Raw genomic sequence first — 22,537 nt, 5'->3', positions numbered from 1 at the left:
TTCACATTCCTTCATGCCAGCCATGCCAGCGCGTACTGACTTAAGATGGATGAGAAGGTGACAAAAGGGGAAGGGGGGTTGAAAGAGTCTCTGAAGTGAAGTCTTGTTTTGCCTGTTTTTATTCAGCAGCTGTGTCTGTGAAAGCACTCTGTTTCTGTCTCTGCTGTGCAGGGTGATCCTCCTGAGTAAAGTAGATTATTCCTGCGTTGTAACACTACTATGACGAAAGGTCACACACACATACGCAGACACAACAGCTGCTGCACAGACGCGCGGCGCAGCATCACTTCGAAGGTTTGTGGCACCGGTGGTTTTAAAAGAATCCATCAGCATGAGAATTGCGCAAAGCTAATACTGGGAGAAGTCAGCTTTTCCACAAACACAGCTTGATGTTAGGTCACTTCCTTTCCGCTGTGTTAGCTGACAAATACCTTACATACAGTACCTGTTTGAGGGATGACGGCCCACATCTTTTCTATTTCCTGGTGTCTACAACATGGGCCCCAATTATAGTGCTTCACCGTGTCTCCAGCCTCCTCAGTGCTGCTGCTCTGTGAAGACATTCAGTCGACGTATGTCTTTGCTCTCTGCTCTGCTGTCACATCGCTGAGGCGCTTGTGCTTGTTAGTGAGATCTTTTCGTCTGGGTCATCCAGAGGGTCACGTTTCTTTATTGATGTGTGGCAGAGTGGCTTACAGGTTACCCCGACTGGAGCTGCAACAAGTGATTGTTTTTATCCTCCTTGTCTGTGTTTGTTTGTTGTATAAAACATCCAGAGCCAAAATTGCTGTCTAAAAATTGTGTCTGAAAATCAAGAGTTAAGTCAAGAGTCAAGAGGTTTTTATTGGTGCTTACAGTAACAGTCAACAGTGAAATGGGACAATGTTCCTGGACTATGCATAGTGGACAAGGACTGTGCAGACTTTACACGCAGCACAGACACTACACACAACTATACAAACGCAAAGACTGTAGATACAACAACAAGGAGCAGCACCGACCACGACACGGTCCTGTTATGGAATGTGTGATGAACTGTTGGTTTTTCTCTTTTCTCTGACAGCTCGTGGGCCCAGTTAAAAGTATACAGTGCATTCGACTGCCCTATATCAAGCTGCTCTTCCGTATGTAGAAGAACCCTTGTTAAAGCACTGTGTGTACAACAGCCTTTGCTTTTCTTTGTATGAGCCCAGTCGTGACGCAGGACAGCAGTATATAATAGTGAAAGATAAGCCATAAAGCAGGATGTTGATGGTCTGTGATGGGGCTCCTTAATCACAGCTCTGCATCCCAAGCATATTCCCCCAGTGGCTTTTACACTGCGGTCCAGGGCAGTAAGTCAAAGGAAATAATGCAGGGAGGTCATTTCTGATCTTCTGACGAGGCCTGGTCGTGGTGCTCTCCACAGGGACTGCCGCTACGGTGTCTCCTGTCAGTGTGAGCCGTCCGCCTCTCTGTTGTAGGGATTAAAGTGACGCTAACGTGCAGCATGTGGTGGCCTGGTGGACTTGGAGAAATGAATGACCCTCATGAGGATTTCTGGCCCTCGTTCAGAAAGAGGGTCTTGGCACAAATTTTGTGGTTCTAACCAAATGTATGCCAAAGATGAGTGATGATACCTGGCAGGGATGGTGCTCTTGTGATAGTATATTGATCCCTGAAGGGGATAGTTATCTTTTTCCTTGATGCTGTCAGCTACTCAGCAGCACTTCTGCAGCTGGTAGAGATTCAGTGACTTGCAGAAAGACTCTGCTTGCTGTTGAATAAGTTAAACGTGTAAATCAGGGCTGTTTTTTAAAAATATTATGAAATGGCAAGAGCTACATTCACTGAAACTCCGGTGTACATTGACCTCAGGGAAGATTTCTGCAAACAGTGGAAATTAACAATGTCAGTAGCTCATGAAGCAATAAAGCAATTAAAAGCAATAAATTAACATACTCCACAGTTCATATGATGCATTGCTTCATATATAGCCTATTATGGCCTCTTACATGTACCAATGCATGCCACACGCAGTCCCCACAGCACCAGAGATTGTTGGAGACATGTTCAAGCTTTTGCTTAGAGTGACATCTAGTGGATGAAATGTGGTATTACAAGTGCTGTGTATTCAGAAGCATTGAACAAAGTCAAAGGAGTATTTCAAAGCACTTTTAAGTGTCAGATGAGTACGTTCGAAAATGAACACTTTGCTGATCTGGCAGCTATGATAAGAAAGACCATTAAAATAAAACTTTTGGATGCAGGTGCTCGGTGCTGTGAAGGATTCGGCACAAGCATTCAAGTTGCAGAAATGATCATCAAACAAACTTTTGACAACGCAACTTAAAAACAAAGACAACTGCATTCACTTCCATATGCCCACACACACACACACACACACAGTGTCTTTCTTGTGACAGTGTTCTGTTTGTTATATTGCAGTGTTGCAACATAAAACACTGATCATAGCAAAGGAACACATGTGAGCTGCAGTAGTTTCTGTGTCGTATTACAAGTTGATTAAGCTTTGTTCATCACAGCGCAGCTGCTATTTGGCTGTGAGTTTCCTTCTTGTGCTTGTGTAACATTTACATGAGCGAGAGAAATGAAAAGGCTCCTCAGTGCGGATGTGATCATTTAGGAAAGGAGAGTTCAGAGCCACAGTGAGCACTAAACATGTTGCAGAATATCCACTGGGAGGCAGGAAAGGTGCACCAGCTTGTGTGAGAGAATAAGGTGCATAATAAAAACAGGCTTAGAAGATACACAGAAAGTTGCCAACTAATCTCCATTTCCATGTTGAGCAGAAGGGTTTTCAGAAGTGGACGGCGTTTTGCCAGCACCTGGATAAAGAGCTTATGAAAAAATAATAAGATCCAGTTGGAATGATACACAGTACTGTAGCTAAAGTAGTCCAGACTGAATACAATTACAAAAACCAAAGACATGGCTTAAGGTGGATTTGTTTGGTTCATATTGTTCCAAAAAAGAGAAACTAAAATCAGCTTAGAGACTTATTGATTCTCGAGCGGCTCTCGGGGATGGCACTGTGTTTTCCCAGTTGTTTTCATTAGTTCTGCGCTTAATATTTACCGCAGTCAGAACCATATTGAAAATGAACATGACTCACATGTTCCTGTAAAGCCACGGAAAATGTCGAGATTCTAGCTTTCGTTGGGCGGCGAGACCACAACTTTTTACTGATCTTAAACGAGAAACAAGCTGAGTTCAGTGTGTGGGGAGAAACACCCTGTTTTTGGCCTTGCAGTGTTATTTTATGGTAAGTTAATGAGACGAGGTAGCCAGTTCCTCACTGTAAAGTTACTGTTCTCGTCATCCTCCGTGGAAGCGTTGCACTTCTGAGACGCGCCCGTTCGATTCTCAAAATCCACTCTTGTTTACAAATACGCTTTGAAAAATATATTATACTGTGTTATAGTTTTATAAGACAACTGCAGATAAATTTACAAGGGAGTTGAATACTTTTGTTCGAAAACATCACTCTCTTCTTTGAGGTCCTGCTGGATTCTGACGTCCTCACTCACACTTTCATCGCAGTAGTGAGTAAAAAACAAAGCTTCCCTCAGTGTGAAACATGTGTATATCAGACATCAGACCCCTCACCCCCCCCTTCAGTGTGTTGACCCATCCTGGCATGAGTCCTGAAACAGTAGAGGAGGAAGGATGTGAGCGTAGCTTTGCGCTCATGCTGATTCATAGTGACAGTGAAATTCGATGGGGACAGAATGAGGCCGTGATAAAGCGACGTCTGATCTTTGATTCACGGACTAAAGCAGCGTCTGCTGGATTGGTTACGGTGCCTGTGTGTGGCTCCTTTGTTTGAGGATGTTTTATCTTACTTGATCAAGCGGAGCATATAGTTGATACTATAGCACAGTTTTTAGGGTTTTTTTAAATATAAATGAAAGATGTTAGGAGGTCATCTCCTGCACATGGACCTGGTTCCTGAGGGTGACTAAGGTCTTATCCTTTCAACTCATAGAGGCCCAAACATTTACTTAGTCCTACTAAAGTGCTTTCTGTCATGAAAGAGCAAAGGTGTTGTTAGCTCTGTTGCAGATAAGAATGACAAATATTCATTATGATTATTAAACATAGAATTTCCTGTGAGAAAGATCTTACAGAAATGAGATGTTGAAAATGAGTAGTGGAGCAAATATTCAGATTGGTTTTCATATTAAAAAAAAGTAGAAGTACTTCATTGTTAAATATTGTATTACAAGTACAGTCCTGCACTGAAATGTACTCGTCTGACTCGAGCCAAATGACTTGGACTCAGGTTAGACTTGACCCACAAAGCTGATGACTTTATACTTGACAAAATGAAAAAAGACTCGCAGCCCCACCTTTAAACCAGAGACTTGTCACTTCACTTGTGCTTGAGTCTATTGTCTTCAAAGTATGTAATTTTAAAATCGGTCACAAATGACTTCCTGTCATTTCCTAGTGTTAATGCCATAGGTCCAAAATTAACATCAAAGTGGAGTGCATGGGCGCCAACGGGAACATAAAACGAATTGCAGTATGCAATATGGGTGGGCTGAAAATTACAGGCGACAACTTCCAACTTTGTTCGACATTTGATGTTACACAGCGAATAGCAGGTTGAGGCTCTTCTGTTGAAATGGCAATACAATGACTTGGCCCCACCTCTGATTTTAAAGTATTCAAAGTGAAATAAAAAGTATATGCTAAAATGACTTGTGTGATGATGTGTGAGCCCTCTTTTAGCCACTGATTCTCTGACCTGTCCTCTACTGCCACCAGCAGGTCAAAGTTTTCTCTTATCCTGTGAAATACCTACTGCTACATCAATTTGCCAAGTTTTTTGTTTATACAAAACTAATGACATTACAAACTTGTCTGTGTGAGCACGCTGTGAGCTCCAGGAGCTGCCGACTTTGACTTGTCTTATGTTATAGCATAAAGTGGAGTTCATTTCTCCAGTTTTATGTTGGGTGTTTTAAACAACTCGCTCACTGTGTTTTATAAGCTTCTTATATGTTTTATATGTCAAATCTTAATTGCCATGCTAACCGGTGGCTGTCAAATGAATGCAGTGGAGCAAAAAGCAGAGAGTACAATACAATATGTGATCTGTGATACGTGCACATCCCTTCACGCTTCTGAACAGACTGATTTCGGTGCTAAGAGCGCACTTCTTGTCCTCTGCCTCAGGGCAACATTCAGACTGCCAGAGTTAGCAGACAAGGCATGCACTTTCTGACGCCAGCAGCAGTCGCACACATGTAAACACACGCACACACACACACACAGGCAGACTCCCATCACCGCCATTGCCCCCTTCATCCTTACCCAAACAACCAAAGACACAACAGTTGCCCGGGAAACAGTGTAAACCAACAACAACACACAGCAGTATCATCATGGTGCAGTGGGAGAAGAGGAGGAGGTGGAGGAGAGTGTGTCGGTGGTGTGAGTTGCTTCAACACTAAATCTCTCGCTTGAAATAGAACGTTGAGAGAGTTGGGTTCACCTCTGAAGGTTTTTGCCGGCCTGATGGTGAAAAAAATGTCCCCCAGTAAAAGTCTTAACTACGCCCAATTTGACGCCCGTAAAAGTCTCCACCGTGCACATGGATACGTTAATCGAGAGGCAAATTGCTGTGGTACTATGGTGGAATTACTGGAAGCAATTATCAATAGGCAAGAAGGCTCCTGTGATCATACCATAAAGCCAGCAGTAGTCCTAATACCAGCCAGTGTCCGCATCTCCGGTGTGCGTAAGCGCCTGAGATGAACTGAGCAGATTATCTGAATGGAAGGGAGTTGAATGGACACAGAGATGTTGTATTGTGGCTGCTGCAGCCAGACATAAGTACAATATGGCAGACACACAAGGATGATAAGGGACTCGTGTGAATAGAGGCATTGTGTTATTATAGGTTAATCAGCTAAACACCCCCCCCCCCAACACACACACACACACACACACACGCCCGGCCAGCAGTTATCTGGCTCCTGTCCGCTGCAGGATTAAGATTTGAGAGACAAATAGACAAGGGAGTTAAAGACCATGGGAGTAATCAGTAGTCAGAGTGTGAGTGAATGCAAGTCTCCGTACCTCTGTATCCATGTGTGTGTTGCTGTATCTATGTGTTTATCACAAACAAGCAAGGGAAGTGATGATCTCAGGAATGAACTGCAGACATTGAATTGAAAGTCAATCTCTTGCATTACATCAACACATCATCCCATCAGTCATGTTAACTGATATTTGTTTTTGCTAAAACTGCTCTTCTATCATCATCGTCTCTCTAGACTCCTCTTGTATGGGCACATCCCTGCTTGATGGATTTTTTTAATGTCTTAAAATAGTCATTAAAATCAACATTTTTGACTGACCACTGTGGATTGCAGCCTTGATCCTGGCAGACAGCTGGTTTGATATATTTACTATATAGTACTTAAAAAGTGCATGTTTGACAACTATTCCAAATTTATTTTGAAGTTTCCAACATGCAGGATGGCTCAGCTCAAGTCACCAGAATGACTGGCATCGTGATGCATCAGTGCTCTGTCTGCAGTGACATCCTAATCTCTGCAATATTTGCGGTTTGAAAGCGAGTTAAAAGGAGGTTTGCACCAAAGTCTACGATAAGACTTTCCACAGACCTCAGAGCTGTGATGTTACCCAGCTCATGTGTGTCCCCATCTGATTCTGATCAAGGTTTTTTTACTGCGGCACTCAGAGTTGTGGGGCACTTGGAGCCTAACAGGCATATTTTTAGGCCAGGAGGGGAGGAGGGTGCCATTGAAAGCCGAGACATAATTATGAAATGTAAGTTGGAATATTGTTTTTATTACAAAGCCAAACAAATGTGTCTCCGCCGCGACTCACATCAAAGATGTCTGTGTGACGACTAACCACCGAGTGGAGGCTTTACGCTCGAAGTTTAATGAAAAGCAAATGCCGGTTGTATGCGTGAGGGCAACAAAAGTGTGAGGTCTGCAAGTGTCACAGTAAGTGCTGGGTTGAGTATGTGTCTGGTTGCTTTTTTATCTATATGTTGCTCACACATGTGGGTCTCTGTGTGTGTGAGAGTGCAGCTTTTGACTGTGCAAAGCATCCATCATTTATAGGCTATTAATTAGAGCCCAGTGTTATGTGGTGAGACGTCGTCACTGCTCATGAAAGAATGGAAAATTCAGTTATTTCACTTTGAGACACGAGACACACTAACACGCAGTACTTGATGAAATATCTTTTGGTGTGGAAGATGGAGTGTGTGTTTGTGTGTGTGCCTCCCACTTCATGTGTGGGGTAGCATGTTTGATGACCCCCACACACACACACACACACACACACTCATCTGTCAACGCATCATCCGAGAAGGTGTGTATTAAGTTATTGTGAAGCCAATGCACTAATTATGACTTCAGCTCTGTTGTTAGCTGTATGAGGAGCAGCACAGAGCCAGTCAGTCCGTCGCTATCTAAACAACATTAAATTACATGGAAACTTGGAGAGAGGAGCACACAAACACTTTATCTGCGTCTCTGTGCTGCTCCTCTCTGTCTTTACTGTGAGTGAGTGATTGCGGCACGGAATTCCTCATTGCTCGGGCCTTTTGTTGGAATTGCATCGCTCAAATACTTTCCGCCACCCCCCAACCTACGCTCAGTTCAGACCCATTTTATTTATCTGCCATGTCTCATCGTTAGACGGGGCGGGGAGCACGCATGGCTGCCCCGGTGCCCGGGGAGTGGAAATGTGACGGGCTGACAAACGGGCGAGTGTGGACAGACGTTTGTTGTGTCTAGACAGAGGCCTGGGAGGCTGTCATGGTCTCAGGGTAAACTGGTCTCACGGGAGACGCATTGTAAACTTATCATGGTGGTATTGTGTGGGAGGCACGCTGGGCTCTATTGTCAACCTGCAGAGTATGCGCTCGCTCTTCCACGTTTGACTTGGCAGACACAGAGCAGAAAGCAGCACAGAAATATGTGAGCATGGATTTGAGAACTCACTCTTGAAAATACCAGCTAGGTGTCTGGGTTAAGCCTTTTTTTTAATGCTGTAAATTGCATAAGAGTTGATTTGCCATAACTTCAACTGCTACATTTAAAGCGTAGTTAGAGTCTGCTGCGCATTCAGATATCGCCGATTACATTGTGCATGCTGATTCAAAGTATGTCCGTTTCCGTTTGAGAACACAAAGATCACACTCTTGACAAATAAGAAACAAACTGCTGCTGACACGTGCTGCTATACTGTGAGCACATGCGTCGACATACTTCATGTGTTCATGTAAAAGCAGTCATTTACAGTGCTAACACTTAAATCCCTTCCCATAAGTCGCATATTCATCACCACATATTCATCATTTTAACACTGCATAGATGGGCCCTCCTCTGAGACAGCGTGGTGTCGACACAGAAATCTGTCACATCTCCCTCCTCAGAAGAAGGTTCAGAGTTGGATTCAGCCTCATGGTGGGCTGACATGGCTGAGATACAGACTGCTGTTACACAGATGACGCCTAAAGCCTGCGATCGGAGCGGCACGAATGTTTCAACTTAGAAAATAGACAGTTTGGCCTTTACGTAACCATCATTTATTCAAGCAAAGTTGAAAAGTTCCTCCGTTTTTTCTGCTTCAGAGTCATACACTTAGAAATGTCCATACCTGCGGGCCAACCTGAAAACTAGCGCATGGACAGTGAGCTGCAATGATACCCTGGGAGCGTAGCTTGGTGCTAAGTGTACAGTAATTGTAGCCCTTGACTCATCTGCATCCACAAACTAACCAGTTGGGTTGAAATGTTGTCCTCTACTCTCTCATCTGGCCAAAGGAGGAACCTGCAAGTGTGTTACGATTCATTCAGGCAGACTCTAATCTGTTTTCTGTATTGGATGTACTCCAGATAAAAGCCTTTGTTTACCTCAGTGACCTTTGAGATTAGCTTTCACTTCCTTCAGACACTGAGGTCTTTCTCTCCATTATTCTGTCATTTTATCTTGACAGAAGGAAACGAGTCCAAAAGACAAAGTGGGGGGTGAGGTGACAAGCAGCTGTGTACACTGAGGTCATGTTCTCTTTCAGGGTCAGACCCACTCGCTGTTATTCTTTTGGTATTTCATGAGAGCTGCGGCCTCACAAGTGAATGTTTCCAAGTGTCAGTTACTGATTTGTATCACAGGCTGTGACCCAAAGAAAATCTGGCATGCCACATTCGTCAGTCGCCACAAGAAGGCAAAGTGGTTCGAAGTGGGGACGGATGAAGAGAAAAGAGGGAAAGGTGAAGGCCCAAACTTGAGCAGTTCCCACGAACAGTAAACTGCTGTTATTGCTGGTGACTCTCTCTGTCCCCACCCCCTCCAAAGCATACTGTGATGAATGGGACATTTAATATTGTCCCGCTTAAGGGTATTACTGGAATGTATCTGTCCTCCTCAAAACACTGAAACGGCGCTCGCTCTCACACAGCCTGGATGCAATGTGAGCAAAATGTAAGAAAACCAAGATACGTCCACACTTTGTTTAAGGCCTTGAATATACATACTGATTTTAGAGTTTCTGGTGTTAAAGAGTGTAATACAGTAAAAACTAGTCAAAGGTTCGGTGTGTAGAACTGGGGATTCAGATGCAAAAATTGAGTATAATAATTGCTTTTATTCCATTTTATTCCATCAGTGAAACAAAGAATTGTTGAGTTTTCGTTACCTTAGAACGAAAGGTTATTGCCTTTTACTGCTGTGCTCCTACAGTGACCCCGAAAGGACAAACAAAACACTGTTTAATTAACATTTGTCAATTTATTGGTTGATACTGCAGTGACGACTGTGAAACGGTTTTAATTTAAAAGGCATGAAAAAATTAATGTTTAAAAAAAACGCTTTATTAAAATGAGAAATTATTTATTTCATTTACTTACTGGCCAGATTTTTTTTTTCTTTTTAATTTCCCTCCATGTGAACCAGTCCGTGTACTGACAGTTTTCCTGAGACCACCCATGTGCTGTGGTCTTAACAAGAGTCGTTTACCACCATGCTAGCAGCTCTGTGAGGACAGCACTGCTTTGAGCTAGAAGCTAACTTTAGCATGCTAACATGTCATTAACAGGTTTGATGTTTGCATTGTACACCATCTAGCCTGCCAAATGTGCTCTCCATCTTCATTGAAATAATACAGCCGAGACTAATTACTTTTGGTCGTAGACGAGTAACGACAAATTACATTTTTGCCTTTTTGGTGGCGCTCAGTGAAAAGTGAGGGGTTCACCAAAGTTTGTAGACAAGTGAATGTCTGTAACAAATCCAATAGCTGCTGAGATGTCTAACTCACAACCACAAACATTAGCCTCTTCGTGGTGCCAGAGGATTCGTCCTCTGGGAGGTCTGAATGTTTGTGTAGAACATTATGGTAATCATCCCATCTAAAAATGCCGAGATATTCCAGTCCAGTCCAAAGCGATGGACCATCCAGACTCTGTGCATTCATATGTTCTCATTATTTTGGCTTGTCTGTTGTAGTTTGTGGGGGGAAAAACAAAGAATCAATTAACACCCGACTCTGTTCCACCAATCAGGTCATGATAGAGTCTCAAATGAGTGGATTAGAATGAAGCACCGATTGTCTCGTCTGAATGATTTTCTGACACCCAAAGGAGACAGGTGAGATTTTCTGGGTCTGCGGTCTTTGATGGATGGAGGGAGAGAATTCTCATGAGCAAGAGTCATCTAAACTAATCCAGGTGATTAGTCATGCATTCTCCTCTTTCAAGGTGTGAGGCCCATGTTTCGCCTCAAACCAGGGGCCAGGTAATGTGATCTCCAAGTGAAAAGTATCATTGTCGGTTTCAAATGACTCGACGCACACATGCACAGAGACGGACGCGAAGTGCGCCGCGCTCTACTGTATGTGCACAAGCAGAAACAATGGCAGCGCGAGGCGAGAAACACGCTGTTTGTCCTGAAGGCAACCCCCGCATTGGCAAAGCTCCTAAATTCTTCTGGTCTGAAGGAAAGAACGGGACAGATATTGTTATGATGACCGGTCAAACTGTTCTGTGTGATTCAGCATGTGTTTTAAAAGCTTGACCAGCGCACTTAACCAAGTAAAAGTCCAGACAGCCACTCGCTATTCATCCTCATAACAAGGAAAGTACTGCAATATGTTTTATCTCTTGAGGACCCATTCAAAACCAAAATGGTCTGGCCGATTCAGGCTCTCCCCTTTGATCCTCTGTTATTACATTTAACGAACCATTACAGTCCTCCGCTTTGCTACAGAAAACACTGACTTCATGTTATTCGACTTCACTGCTGTTCTTTCATAAATCTCGTTGCCGGCCTGATTTATGCTTCGTTCCCCTATCATGCTAGTAGAGGCTCTATTAAATAAATGTGTGTCGCGTTCTGTACCGTGCGTTCCGTCTGACGTGATATCTGATGATCCTGTTTAGTCTTGTATCACGTCCAAACTTCAGTCCTCCAGTTCTTCCATGTGGAGAGCATTTCATCGCAAAGAGACCAGCTGCATGTTTGAGATAAAGCAGATATCTCGGAAAACAGAGGCAAGGCAGACAAAAAGAGAGTTTATATAACATGAGCATTAAGTTAAAAAGTTAAAAAGGAACTCTGCACCTGTTATTATCTCTGTGTGTTTGTGTGCATGCAGACGTATGTACACATTGTGGCTGCAGAGAAAAACAGACAGAGTAAGAGGTTAGGACGAACAACTGTGGCACGTCTGATACATATGGACTTCTTTAGAGGGAGGACAGCCTGTGTGTGTGTGTGTGTGTGTGTGTGTGCACGCTCTCGAGGACACAGGGAGAGATCAGACGAATCCCAGCGTTCCAGCTCTGCATCTCCGTCTCGCCGCCTCTCCTCGCCGACTTCATTGTTCTTTGTGCCCTTCCTGCTCAGATTGAATGTACCCTTCCTGTTTCTGCGCTGCCGTAATGCGGCGCTGTCATCGACTCGTCCGCATCGCTCCCTAAAACAAAGAGTTGACGATGCAAACTGCTTTTTTTTTTCCTGCTGATTGTGTTTGATTTTGTGGGTGTCTGTGTGTGCAGTGCGTGTGAGTGAGCAGAGCAACATGGCTGGGATCAGAGTGTTTATTTGCCGAGTTGTGCTTGCTCCTTTGACTCTAAGCAGGCTGTCATCACTGGGCATCATACTGACAAGGGGAGACTAAACTATGATTAATGACTGTCCTTTCTTTCTCTTTTGTTTCCTCTTCCTTGTCCTTGGCTTCCTTTTTCTTCCCTTGACTCTCCACGTGTCTCTTTTGTCCCTTCCCACCTCAGAGGACCTGGACGACCTGCGGATGGAGGGCGTGACGGGCTTGGCTCTGTCCGGCAGTAAGTTCAGCCAGGGACGCAGCTCCTATCAGCCTGAACCGCAGGCCAAAGTTACACTCAACATCTGCTCTAGGTGTGCCAGGTAAACATTTGGACCTTCTCTTCTCCGGCACTTTGTAGAGAGTTCGTGTTTGACTCTTCACAGCTCTGTGGAGTCGTTCTGTAATTACAGCGATTTACAGGGAGGGTTTGACATTTTGGGCAATTCTCTACAAGTTTGATGAGTGGATCAATACCACTGTCAACGACAACAGCCAGCAACCGGTTGGCATGGCTTAGAATAAAAACTGAGGTTATGTGCTTCACTATTTCTGGGTCGGGAGCAGTGACTTTCTCTAGTTTTTGCATTGCCAACCAGCAAAAAGCAAAACTTTAAGGCTTCAAATTCCGTGAATTTAAATACATTTAAGCTACAGTAAAATTGTGGCAGGACTGTAAACTGTTATTTCTTTTCCATCATACAAACATGTTTTTATCCCTCCTCCTTGTGTCCAGCCCTCGACTTCCTCACCAGCTCTTTCTGTATGAGAGGCAGCATACCTCAACATTCAGAGCAGAGAATAATATCATATCTGAAGTGCATTCCGGTGTTGCCTGTCCTCACAAATCAGCTCATGCACTGATAATTGTCTCCATTATCACCCTTTCTCTTTTTATCGCTGTTTTTCTCCCCTGACACATTTCCTGTTCCCTCGATCCACAGCATCAGTCCGGAGCTCAGGTTTCTGAGTGTTGGGTGTGATGCCATAGGCAGGTGTGGGCAGGACTCTTCCTTGATGCCAGTCAAAGATAAACCGGTATCTGTTCGATGAGACGCCACGGCACACTGCTGCCTGCATGGTCTCCTTTGTTTGGGGTTTGGAATTTGTTTGTTTCCTACTTTTGTTTCATTGACGCTGCTTATCGGTTTTGCTCCGCTCACATTCTGCGGGATGTTGTCAGAGGTCCTGTAGGAGGATGAATGGTATCAGTGGATTTTTTTTATCGGCTGGATGTTTTTAAGCAAATAGTTTATACCTTTGGCTTATCGTTGTGTCCGCTGGTCGGATCAGCAGCCGAGCCAAACAGCATCTGTGTCTGGAGAGGAATTTTGACTCATTCGTCTTTTTTTTTTTTTTTCCCTGACTGAAATGTCAGACATCTGCTCTTCTTCCGCGTCTTCCTTTCTCCTTCTGGTTCAGTCCAAATTTTTGCTTCGTCCTCTATAACCTAACCACAAAATCCTTCCCAAGTACTACTGGTGAAGGAGTCGTGGTCATTCATAGTCATTTCTGGTGAGTGTGAGGGCCATAAACAGATCACTAAGCTGGAAAAGTGTTGCACGCATGGTATGCCTTTTGTGCTATTTTGGAGACGCTTAATTCTGAAATCAGGAGTTGTGCAGGAATTTACACATGCACACACAAACACAGATATTCATGAATCCACACATAAAACATGTCCATACCTGCCCTTACATGCATACACACACCACCTCTGTGAAGAGAAGGCATCGGAGGCAGAGGTCAGGGCTGGCTTAGGAGAGGGGTAGTCCTGTCAGAGACCTCATGCTGTGTGCACTGTCTCGATGAGACTGCAAGGAACACCTTTCAAGCATGTCTTGATGTGGGGCCAGCCCTTAAACTAACGCCTCTGAACACTAACGTATGTGGTATGTGGCCCCTGTGTTTCACACCTGCAGTACACTGCTGTACATATGTGAGTTCATACTCAGAGTTTTAGAATAAAACTGAGGCCTGAGACAAGTTGGACAAGCATTCCTCACATACCCACATGTGAGCTCTGATGGGTCAGTGCACTACAGCATACTGTGCACACACTGTATCCACTCCCTCTCATTGTCTGAGCAGTCAAACCACTCGACTTTACCATGTACCACCCAAAGCCAAGGAAAGGTGACGCTTACTTTCACACCTACAGCGTGAAGGTGACAACTCACATTCGCACCAGCGAGCATTTATTAATTTCCAGCGGCACTCCTGTACATTACTGCAGATCCACCTGTGCTGTTACAGGCGGAGTACAGAAGATTTAAATGAATAACTCTGGACTTGAACTACAGAATAACATCACACAGATGCAACACCTTAAATGTGCAATAGACACATTTTTAGCAGTTATGTTTCATTATGAGCTAAATGTTGACTGTGACAGCAGTGCAGTGTTTTTTGTCATCTGGCACAAAATCTCCTGGGTATTTGGAGATTGCTCAGCCGCCTGGCACCATCTCTATCTGCTTCCATATCTCCATTACAGACTAAATGAATGAGACAGTGGCAACAACAGTAATGCCACTTGGAAACGGGAGGAGGAGAAGTAGTCTGTTTCCATTTGAAGAGAACACTTTAAAGGAGATTTTATATTAGGGGAAATAGTGAATTCCAGGATTGATTTGTTCTAAGCAGATTCATAAAGTACATTATTTTATATAATATGTATGTGTTTTACATTTTAGTATGTGGATATTATCTTTATTGCATAATTGAGTTTAAATTTACAACATGTAAGCCTTTCATCTTTAGGTCACTTTTCCCATCTCCGATTTTCCTCCCTGCCTTTACACACCTTCCTCTGCCATTGTCCTTTTCTTTTCCTTCTGTCCGTCCCACCAAACAGTCCAGTCAGCCTGTGTGGTTCCTAACCAGCAGTGGCAGGTCAGGAAACCCGCTGCTTCCTCTGGCTCTCTACTGGTTGGTTGAAGTGTAAAGTGCCGTGTGGCCTGTGTGTTGTGGGCATGTCTCTGTCTCTCGGGCTATAGCTGCGGTCACACCAGCATTTCATCCACCTCCTTCATGCATCCGATCAGTTCTTTTAATGGCTATGCACTCCTGCCACAAAACCTCCTGTGTGCAAACGCATCCCAGATCCTGGGCACAGTCGGGAAGAGTTGGCAATGTGGTCCAAGGAAATGGATAGATCTCCACAAACCTCATTTGGGCTTGTAGTTCTCATTAAATTAATTGTTTTCATATCAGGAATGTACTGAGGGAATGGCAGTGAGGACTTGTGGCTATGAGCAGCTTTTGTTCGGAGAATGAGAAGGCCTGGTGAGAGTCATCTTGGGTACTTTTTAATGGTCTTATAAAGACCATTAAAGAAAGGCAAAGACAAGGAGAGGGAAGTATAAAGAAGGAACGAAATAGAATACACTTTAAAAAGCTGTGTTCTGCTTTTACCCTCATCGTAGAGGTAGAAACCAAGAGGCCCTGCGGCTGTGACGGAATGCAGCCGCGCCATAAAAGCACATAGATTGCTTTCCTTTGTCTTCAGCTAATGGTTGCACCGCTGACATGGAAATAGCATGCAGCGAAAGCATTTGGGGCTAAAGTAGTGTGTAATTACAGTGAATATGTGGTATGAATTACAGTCGTTAAAAATATGCTGTAGCAAAATAAACACTGCCTTTTATTCTGCACTGATGTTGGGAGTGTGTGAATTAGTTTGCAGAACAGTGGAAATGCAGTGAAAGGCCTCTTGTAACATGTTTATCTTCCCACTGAGAAGGCATTTCGGTTGCTGTTTGCCTTTCACCCGCAGTATACTTTCCTATCACAGGGAAACTTAAATCTTCTAGTACGTTAAGGAGACGGCCAAATATTTCAGACCCACTTCCATTTCAGTCCAAACAGATAACTTTGGGGGGAAAAAAGTCATAGGGGCTTGGAACACAGTATGATAAAGAACTGAATGATTTAAGGGGCAACAGTTTTGATTGACTTCTCTCCTGAAACAAGTTTTTATCCCTTCAGTTTCAGGGTTTCAGATTTGTTTTTTTTTTGTTCAGTGGGATGAAATATGCCCCGAGAGTCACCCCCATGTTATTCTTTTGTTGGGACAGTCCCAGATTTTGCAGAAGAGATCATAAGCTCACTAAACACTTCCTCTTTGTCTCATCACCTCAGACCGATAGAGACTTGCTCGTCTTTTTGGCATTCAGTTTACAAAAGTGCATTGCAGTCTCCCGGCTGAAAAATGCAGATTTCAGCGATTATTTAAATGCACTCAGCTGCCATCATGTGCAATAGTTTACATGTTACGTGTTGTCTCTAGGTTGCAGGGGGACAGTTTATCAGACACCAGATCTGAAGAGGAGCACAAGCCTCACATATCTGAACAAGCTGTACCTGACATCTCCTGTAAGTTGCACAACCCACTTAAAATTCAAAGTATTTGTTGTTAATTCTATTTATTTATTTATATTTTTCTGGTATCACACTCTCACTGGTCTGTCATTTCTTTTTCCCAATTTGTGTGTGTTGTCTTGAGCAGCTCCATTGCCCGGAGTGGACACAGCGGCGGGACGGTTGCAGGAATGCGAGGCCTTGTCTCAGGTGTCAGCCTCAGTAAGTGTCCTCCCTACATCCATCACCAAACAATTAAGATCATTTTACAGCCATCAATTACCATGCTGCTCTCTCCTCCTCAGCCTCTGTTCTCTCAAGAGTGAGAGGAAAAACCACCTCAAGCCTCTCCTTAATAGGACAGAACCCAAGAAAAACTGATCCATCTTTATGTGGGCATTCCAGCTTACAGAACAGTTGATACAGTGCTGAATGAGTGATACCCCGCCATTAGAAATCTCCCTATATCGTTTGCTTACCTCTTAGGGCACTTGTGTGCGATCTTAAAGGTATAAATGAAAAGAATATCTTGTGACCCAACAACAATTGAGGCTTTTTTTGGAAGTTTTATACAATAGACCTGAATATTTATGGGTTATGGGAGTGCACACAGTTTTGTTCTCTGGGATGCTTGCGTGATAAGTTCACATGCTTCAGGGGAAGAAATCTATGGAGGTCTAATATGGCACACACCACGCTCAGACACAGGCAGACGCTCACATGCTGTTAATAAAGCGGTCAGCTAAGACGCCGATACCTTTGTATAATTACCCGCGCTAAAAAGCCAATAGCTTTCTTTTTTTTTATAATTGCCTAATCTAAGTGTTAGACAAGGCCTTTTACTGCGTTTTCTAAAGAAAGAAAGGGGTTTGAAGCCAAGGCGTTGCTGCGTGTGCAGAGCAGATGCAGAGAGGCTCCAGACTAACTGGGAGCAGACTTTTAGAGACTGAAGGCCCTGCTGAATCAAAGGCTCCAAATGGAAGTCTGAAGGATTAAGCCAAATATGCCAGCCGCTATCGAGAAATTAGAGAAACTGCATCTTAGAGCTTCAAACTGCCACTCTGGTACTATTTTTTCAGATGATTCAAGGGAAAAGATCAGTGACCAGATGGAAAGTGTCAATTTTATTACTGCACAGCTTCTGACTCTGAGATTTAAGCTGATTAAATTCTTTACCACTGACCTTCACTTCCAGTTTGCAGCTGCCCTTACCAGGGGACTAAACGCTCCATCTCTCCCCTTGCACTACATCTCCATAGGTTAAGCCCTGTCTGGCACACTGAAGTAGAAGGTACTAATGTGTCCCATATGGAAAACGCAAGTGCAAACGTCTCCTGTCATCTACTGTAGCTTATGTGGTTGTTTGGTGTTTAATTGCTTATGTTTGGCTGTCTTTGAAAGGCAAATGCAATTTGTAATAGCTTGTTGGTTCAACTGGTCCTTCAGGGGTTTGTGGGTCACAATCACTAAACGGTAGGCTATGGAAGAAAAAAATGTAATGCTTAAATGAGCTTAATGTGGGGGAAAACACAGTGGTTGAAGTCATACAATATGAGAAATAATTCCTTCTTTCTTAGCAGACTTATTTAATGTATCTCCTGCTGCGATACTTAATTAGGTACATATTGTGAGTACACAGGTGTCCTTTGCTTTGGCAGAATAGTGTCCGTTTGTTTTTTTCATTCTTTACTGTCATTAAAAAATGGCACAAGCAACTTCTTCTAGTTTAAAAATTGTATTAAACGTTGTATTTAATCATTAGCAGATTTCATTACGCTTGGCTGTCGTTAACTGAAGTCTGCCTTGCACTGTATGTCGCCCTGGTTTGTGCAGTAAAAGGTTGGTGATGTTGGAAAGTAAACACTGTTAACGGTTATCATTATTAGTCCGACAGGCCCCCTGCCTCTGCCAGCTACTTTAGGTGATAATTGCCCCATAAAGGCAAATACTTTCCTAAAGCAATCGCCAGAGCAAATTCCCCCAAGCAGTTCTTCTATAGTTTCCTTTGTACGTGTGAAATGATACGTTTTAATCAAATTTAACTCTGAGTTGCACTGTATGGGTGTTACCTTCATAAAATGTGCCGGGGGGGAAACGGTTCATTTGTATGGTAGAAATAAGATAATGAGTGTGATGCAATGGCATGTGTATGATACATTGCACAGCCGTTGTGATGACTTATTTTTGTTTCCAGGGGATTTTTGGCAGAATTTCAGCAGATACACTATATGGTTTTATATATTTGGCACCAGTCTGCTCCCTCTGCAGTCATGCATGCATGGTTATCCTCTGAGCAAATCGCTGTGATGTTCGAGCAAAACTATAGTGTTGCTTTATTCCCCCAGAGGTTGGTTTAGGATTTCCAGGTTTTCCATATTAGTGGTTTTTCTTGATTTGTTTTCTTTGTTTTATGGTCTTAATTATTTTTAGAATACAACAGCTGTGTGTGCTGCTCAGCTCCTTCTCAGTATGAATTTTCTTTTATGCACATTTATCTCAAGGCAGAGTTGAGTTAATTCTTGTTAAGTGCAGTTGCAGTGCTTTGATTTTTAGTGAATTTCAACCTATAAGAAGCATGGGTAGGTGGTCCATTTAAATTATTCCAAGCTCACTGATCTCTCAAGCAGATTTTCTCTCTGCTGAGACTAGAACTGCTGTTCTAGAGGCCTAGCATTTGGGAGAATCATGGAGCAATAGTGTATGCACAGATGACTGAGTGTTTTATCTGTTAATTGGCCCATGCAAACATCATGTCTCACAACAACGAAGATGAGCCCACATCATCAAAATGAAGAAACACTGAAATTGGGTCTTGGTTTGGTGAACGTCACAAGATATTATGTCAGTGGTCAAGTATATTTTGTACAAACCCCAATAACAAATTCGCTCTGTGTAGAAACGGTCACAGCAGAATATTCAGAAGGCTTTTGGATAGCAGCAGATTGTTAATGTGATGTTTGATGCCGGCTCAGACTGTGATCTGTACCATAGCCGCTGTTTATCTTCAAAATAATAATTCCAATTTAGCTGCTACTAGGCACTCGCTGAATAAACTGATTATGATTTCCTGCAAAGTATCCTCTTCATTTCACTTTACTAGTTTTCACCCCATTGCCTTCCTGCTGGCCCAAGCTTTAATTTTCTCTGTTGGCTGTTCTACGGTTGAAGGATAGACGGTATGTCCTTTGTAATGCTTGAATAAAGGTATTAACTGTGTTATTGTTAATATCCTGTTTGCGTTTGGCTCTGCTAACCCGGTGGTTGGGCCGGTGAGCCTGTGAGCCCTGTATACAGTCCATAAAATCCATTAGGTGATTCTACTGTGAGCCAAAACAACAGGAACTCATTAAAAGCTGAGTGTTACTCCTTGTATCCCTTTATAGCCTCACATGGTTACGCTCGCTACTGCAGCAGGGGCTACAATACAGAAATTGGTTATTTAGAAAACACACTCTTTTTTTGTTCTTGTTTCTTTCTGTCAGGTTTAGTAGACTTTAGTTTTGTTCTCAGTGTCCAGGACTAAGAATACCTGTTGCCCTACATGTGGTTTAAACCAGAAAATAAGTTAATAGTACACACTGCTCTCTATCTCACACATGTTCAGATCAACTCCTTGTGCAGACAAGCTCCCATCTGCCAAGATCTTCTTTTCTTCGCTGAGACATCAACACATCCTTCACCAGATTTGATAAAAGCAGTTCTCACTTGGCCGCCTACAGATTGTCACTTTCTGGATGCTTTTTACGATATTCATCATGGAGCATAAACTCAGATATAGTCTGGCAAAGCTCATGCGGCAGCCATCCAGTCATCCTTCCTAGAAGTGAAGTTACATTTCTAAGTCTCACTCTCTTTCAATCGCCTTCTTTTCGAGAGACGGTCTGGAGTCACACTACCAAAAGCAAAGCTTACCCTTTTAAGTTGCTGTTGGTAAGATGGCTGCTGGCTTAGAAGAACTTCTTTTAATGCAGTAAACTAATCGCCTGAAGAAAGTCTCGCCAATTAGCCCATTTAAAGATCTAAAACGATCAGTGAATGCTGCTCACCTGTGTGTCTATGTGTTGTTGGATCAATGGTCCTGTGGGTGTGCATGTGTTGTGTTGTGTTTGGTGTGTGTGTGTGTGTGTGTGTGTGTGTATTAGTCCCCATGCTACTCTGCCTCACCACAACAAGAGAACCCATCAATTGTGCTTTGCAAAGCCAGCAGTAGGCTCATGAGGCTCAAGCGTCCAACCCAGCCCCACCATGTTTGCGGTCTGTGACTGCATGCACACATCTCCAGCAGTTCTTGTTGTGCGAAGGGCAATGTTGGACCAAACCCCAGACTGTGGTGATTATTACTGCTGACCACACACGTATAGCTGCACACATGCATGCTGTAAAATATTTAACTTAAGATTTCCATCCCCTCTCTGTCTTGTTTGCTCTCAACATGGAATCAATTTGGCAAGACCCGAGACCCTTGTTTGTTGGGCAGAAGCATCACCAGAGGGTTTTTCCCCCTGTTCTCTTTTAGGTTTTTTTTCTGTTTTTTAGAGCTGTCATAGTGGGAGGGAGATTATACAACTTGGATTTTGTGCCACTGACATTAATATACTCATAAGTCTTTGCAAAGTCATAGCCGCTTTTTATTTTGGAGCTGCCAAGGCTCATCTCTTTGTCTGTGCAGATTAAAGCATCCAGTCTAAGCATCCAAACAGAGGAAGAAATGTTTCACTCGTTTGTGCTCATGTCATACAGTGATGCTGATAAGAACAATCGTTGTTTTAAACTCTGGTGAAGGGAAATCACTTTTCATCACTTCATTGTGCCTCTTTAGCGGGTAATCAAGTCCATTCTTATTGTGTCTACCACTTGAAGCCTTGCTGTTTTGTACATAGCACATGTTAGCGTCTTCCAGGTGACTTTGTGAATTTGTCATGTTTTGATTGTGATGTCTATTTATTTATTGATGTTATCTATAGAGGTGAATTGCTTGCTGACTCAGAATATCCTGTTTGCTTGCCCCATTGAGGGGACTGTGCTGTACAGTACTACTAGCTTCAGCCTCTGGTCTGCAGGCTCCGGGATATGCGGTCCTGCTTACAGTACAGTCTTTCCTTGAGTGGACAGAGGGGCTAGGAGCAATGCAAATGTTAAGCTGTGGACATTTCTTCCAAAAGAATTATAGCTTAGCGCCTTAAATGTAATGATGCGCAGTGTAATAAAGCAAGAGAAGACATTTGGAAAATTTGAACCAGGAATCTGTTGGTGGCCTTCTTTTCCAGAGCTGAGAAGATCCAGAGAGAAAGAAGGACAAGATGATGTCATGCTGTTGGATTTGGGGAGATACCACCAAAGTGAAAGAAATAAAGTTGGGGAGGGGATTCAGTTGTAATGTTCAGCCTGCCTCGCTGCTTTATGAGGGCTGTAATTAAGGATTGGCTTGTGGTGCTGTGGTCCTTTTGCCACAGAGGGCCTTGTGTATCTGACAGACATAAAGATCAATACCATAGACCCTGGGAATCCTGTTCTGCCATTTATCAAAGGATAGCAACTTCACTTGTTTTTTATACCCTTCCTCTTCTTTGGCAACAGGCTTTTAAGTCCACTTTAAATCCCGAAAACCATCAAATGAGTAGCCTGTTATATCCCAGGTTTGTCTTCAAGTGTTGCTGGAAGACTGCACCATATGTATATTACCAGATCTCCCAGGGCCTTACTCTGTGTCAGCACTTTGTTAAGTCAACTCTGTCTCTCATTAAGTGCTTAGCACATCAGATGATGTAAGTGCTGGCATGAGTGGTATCATAACTTATTGAGTGTAAACCAAATGTACAGGAGGTGGAATTATGGCTGACAGATTTTATTTCTCACCTGTGCTTGAGGTTCCTTTGCACTTGGTCCTTTGGCTCAACATATCATCTGGCCCCTTGTGTCCCATCAGGGGAGTAAATCGGAGGATTAGACATGCTTCCATTACAGGACTTAGCAACAGGAGTCTGTCTAACAGGTCCCTTTCCAAATCATACACTTGGCCAGGAAGGTGGGAGCAAAACAGGCCAGAGCAGCCCCTATAAGTGATCCAATCTGCCTT

At 43.3% G+C, this 22,537-nt stretch overlaps 1 protein-coding gene across 3 annotated transcripts in view; it reads left to right on the top strand.

Moving 5' to 3' along the window:
• The window catches only part of c18h8orf34 (chromosome 18 C8orf34 homolog), a 53,230-nt gene that overhangs the window by 20,116 nt on the left and 10,577 nt on the right, over nucleotides 1-22,537 (top strand). For all 3 annotated transcript variants that reach the window (XM_046370811.1, XM_046370810.1, XM_046370812.1), the window contains 3 exons: nucleotides 12,287-12,422; nucleotides 16,391-16,476; nucleotides 16,610-16,683. In XM_046370811.1, coding sequence (XP_046226767.1) covers nucleotides 12,287-12,422; nucleotides 16,391-16,476; nucleotides 16,610-16,683 — 296 coding nt within the window. The remainder of the gene's footprint in view (nucleotides 1-12,286; nucleotides 12,423-16,390; nucleotides 16,477-16,609; nucleotides 16,684-22,537) is intronic.

The sequence above is a fragment of the Scatophagus argus genome, chromosome 18 (genome assembly GCF_020382885.2).
Source record: "Scatophagus argus isolate fScaArg1 chromosome 18, fScaArg1.pri, whole genome shotgun sequence".
Taxonomy (NCBI): Eukaryota; Metazoa; Chordata; class Actinopteri; family Scatophagidae; genus Scatophagus; species Scatophagus argus.
This window is presented reverse-complemented; position numbering and strand designations above follow the sequence as displayed.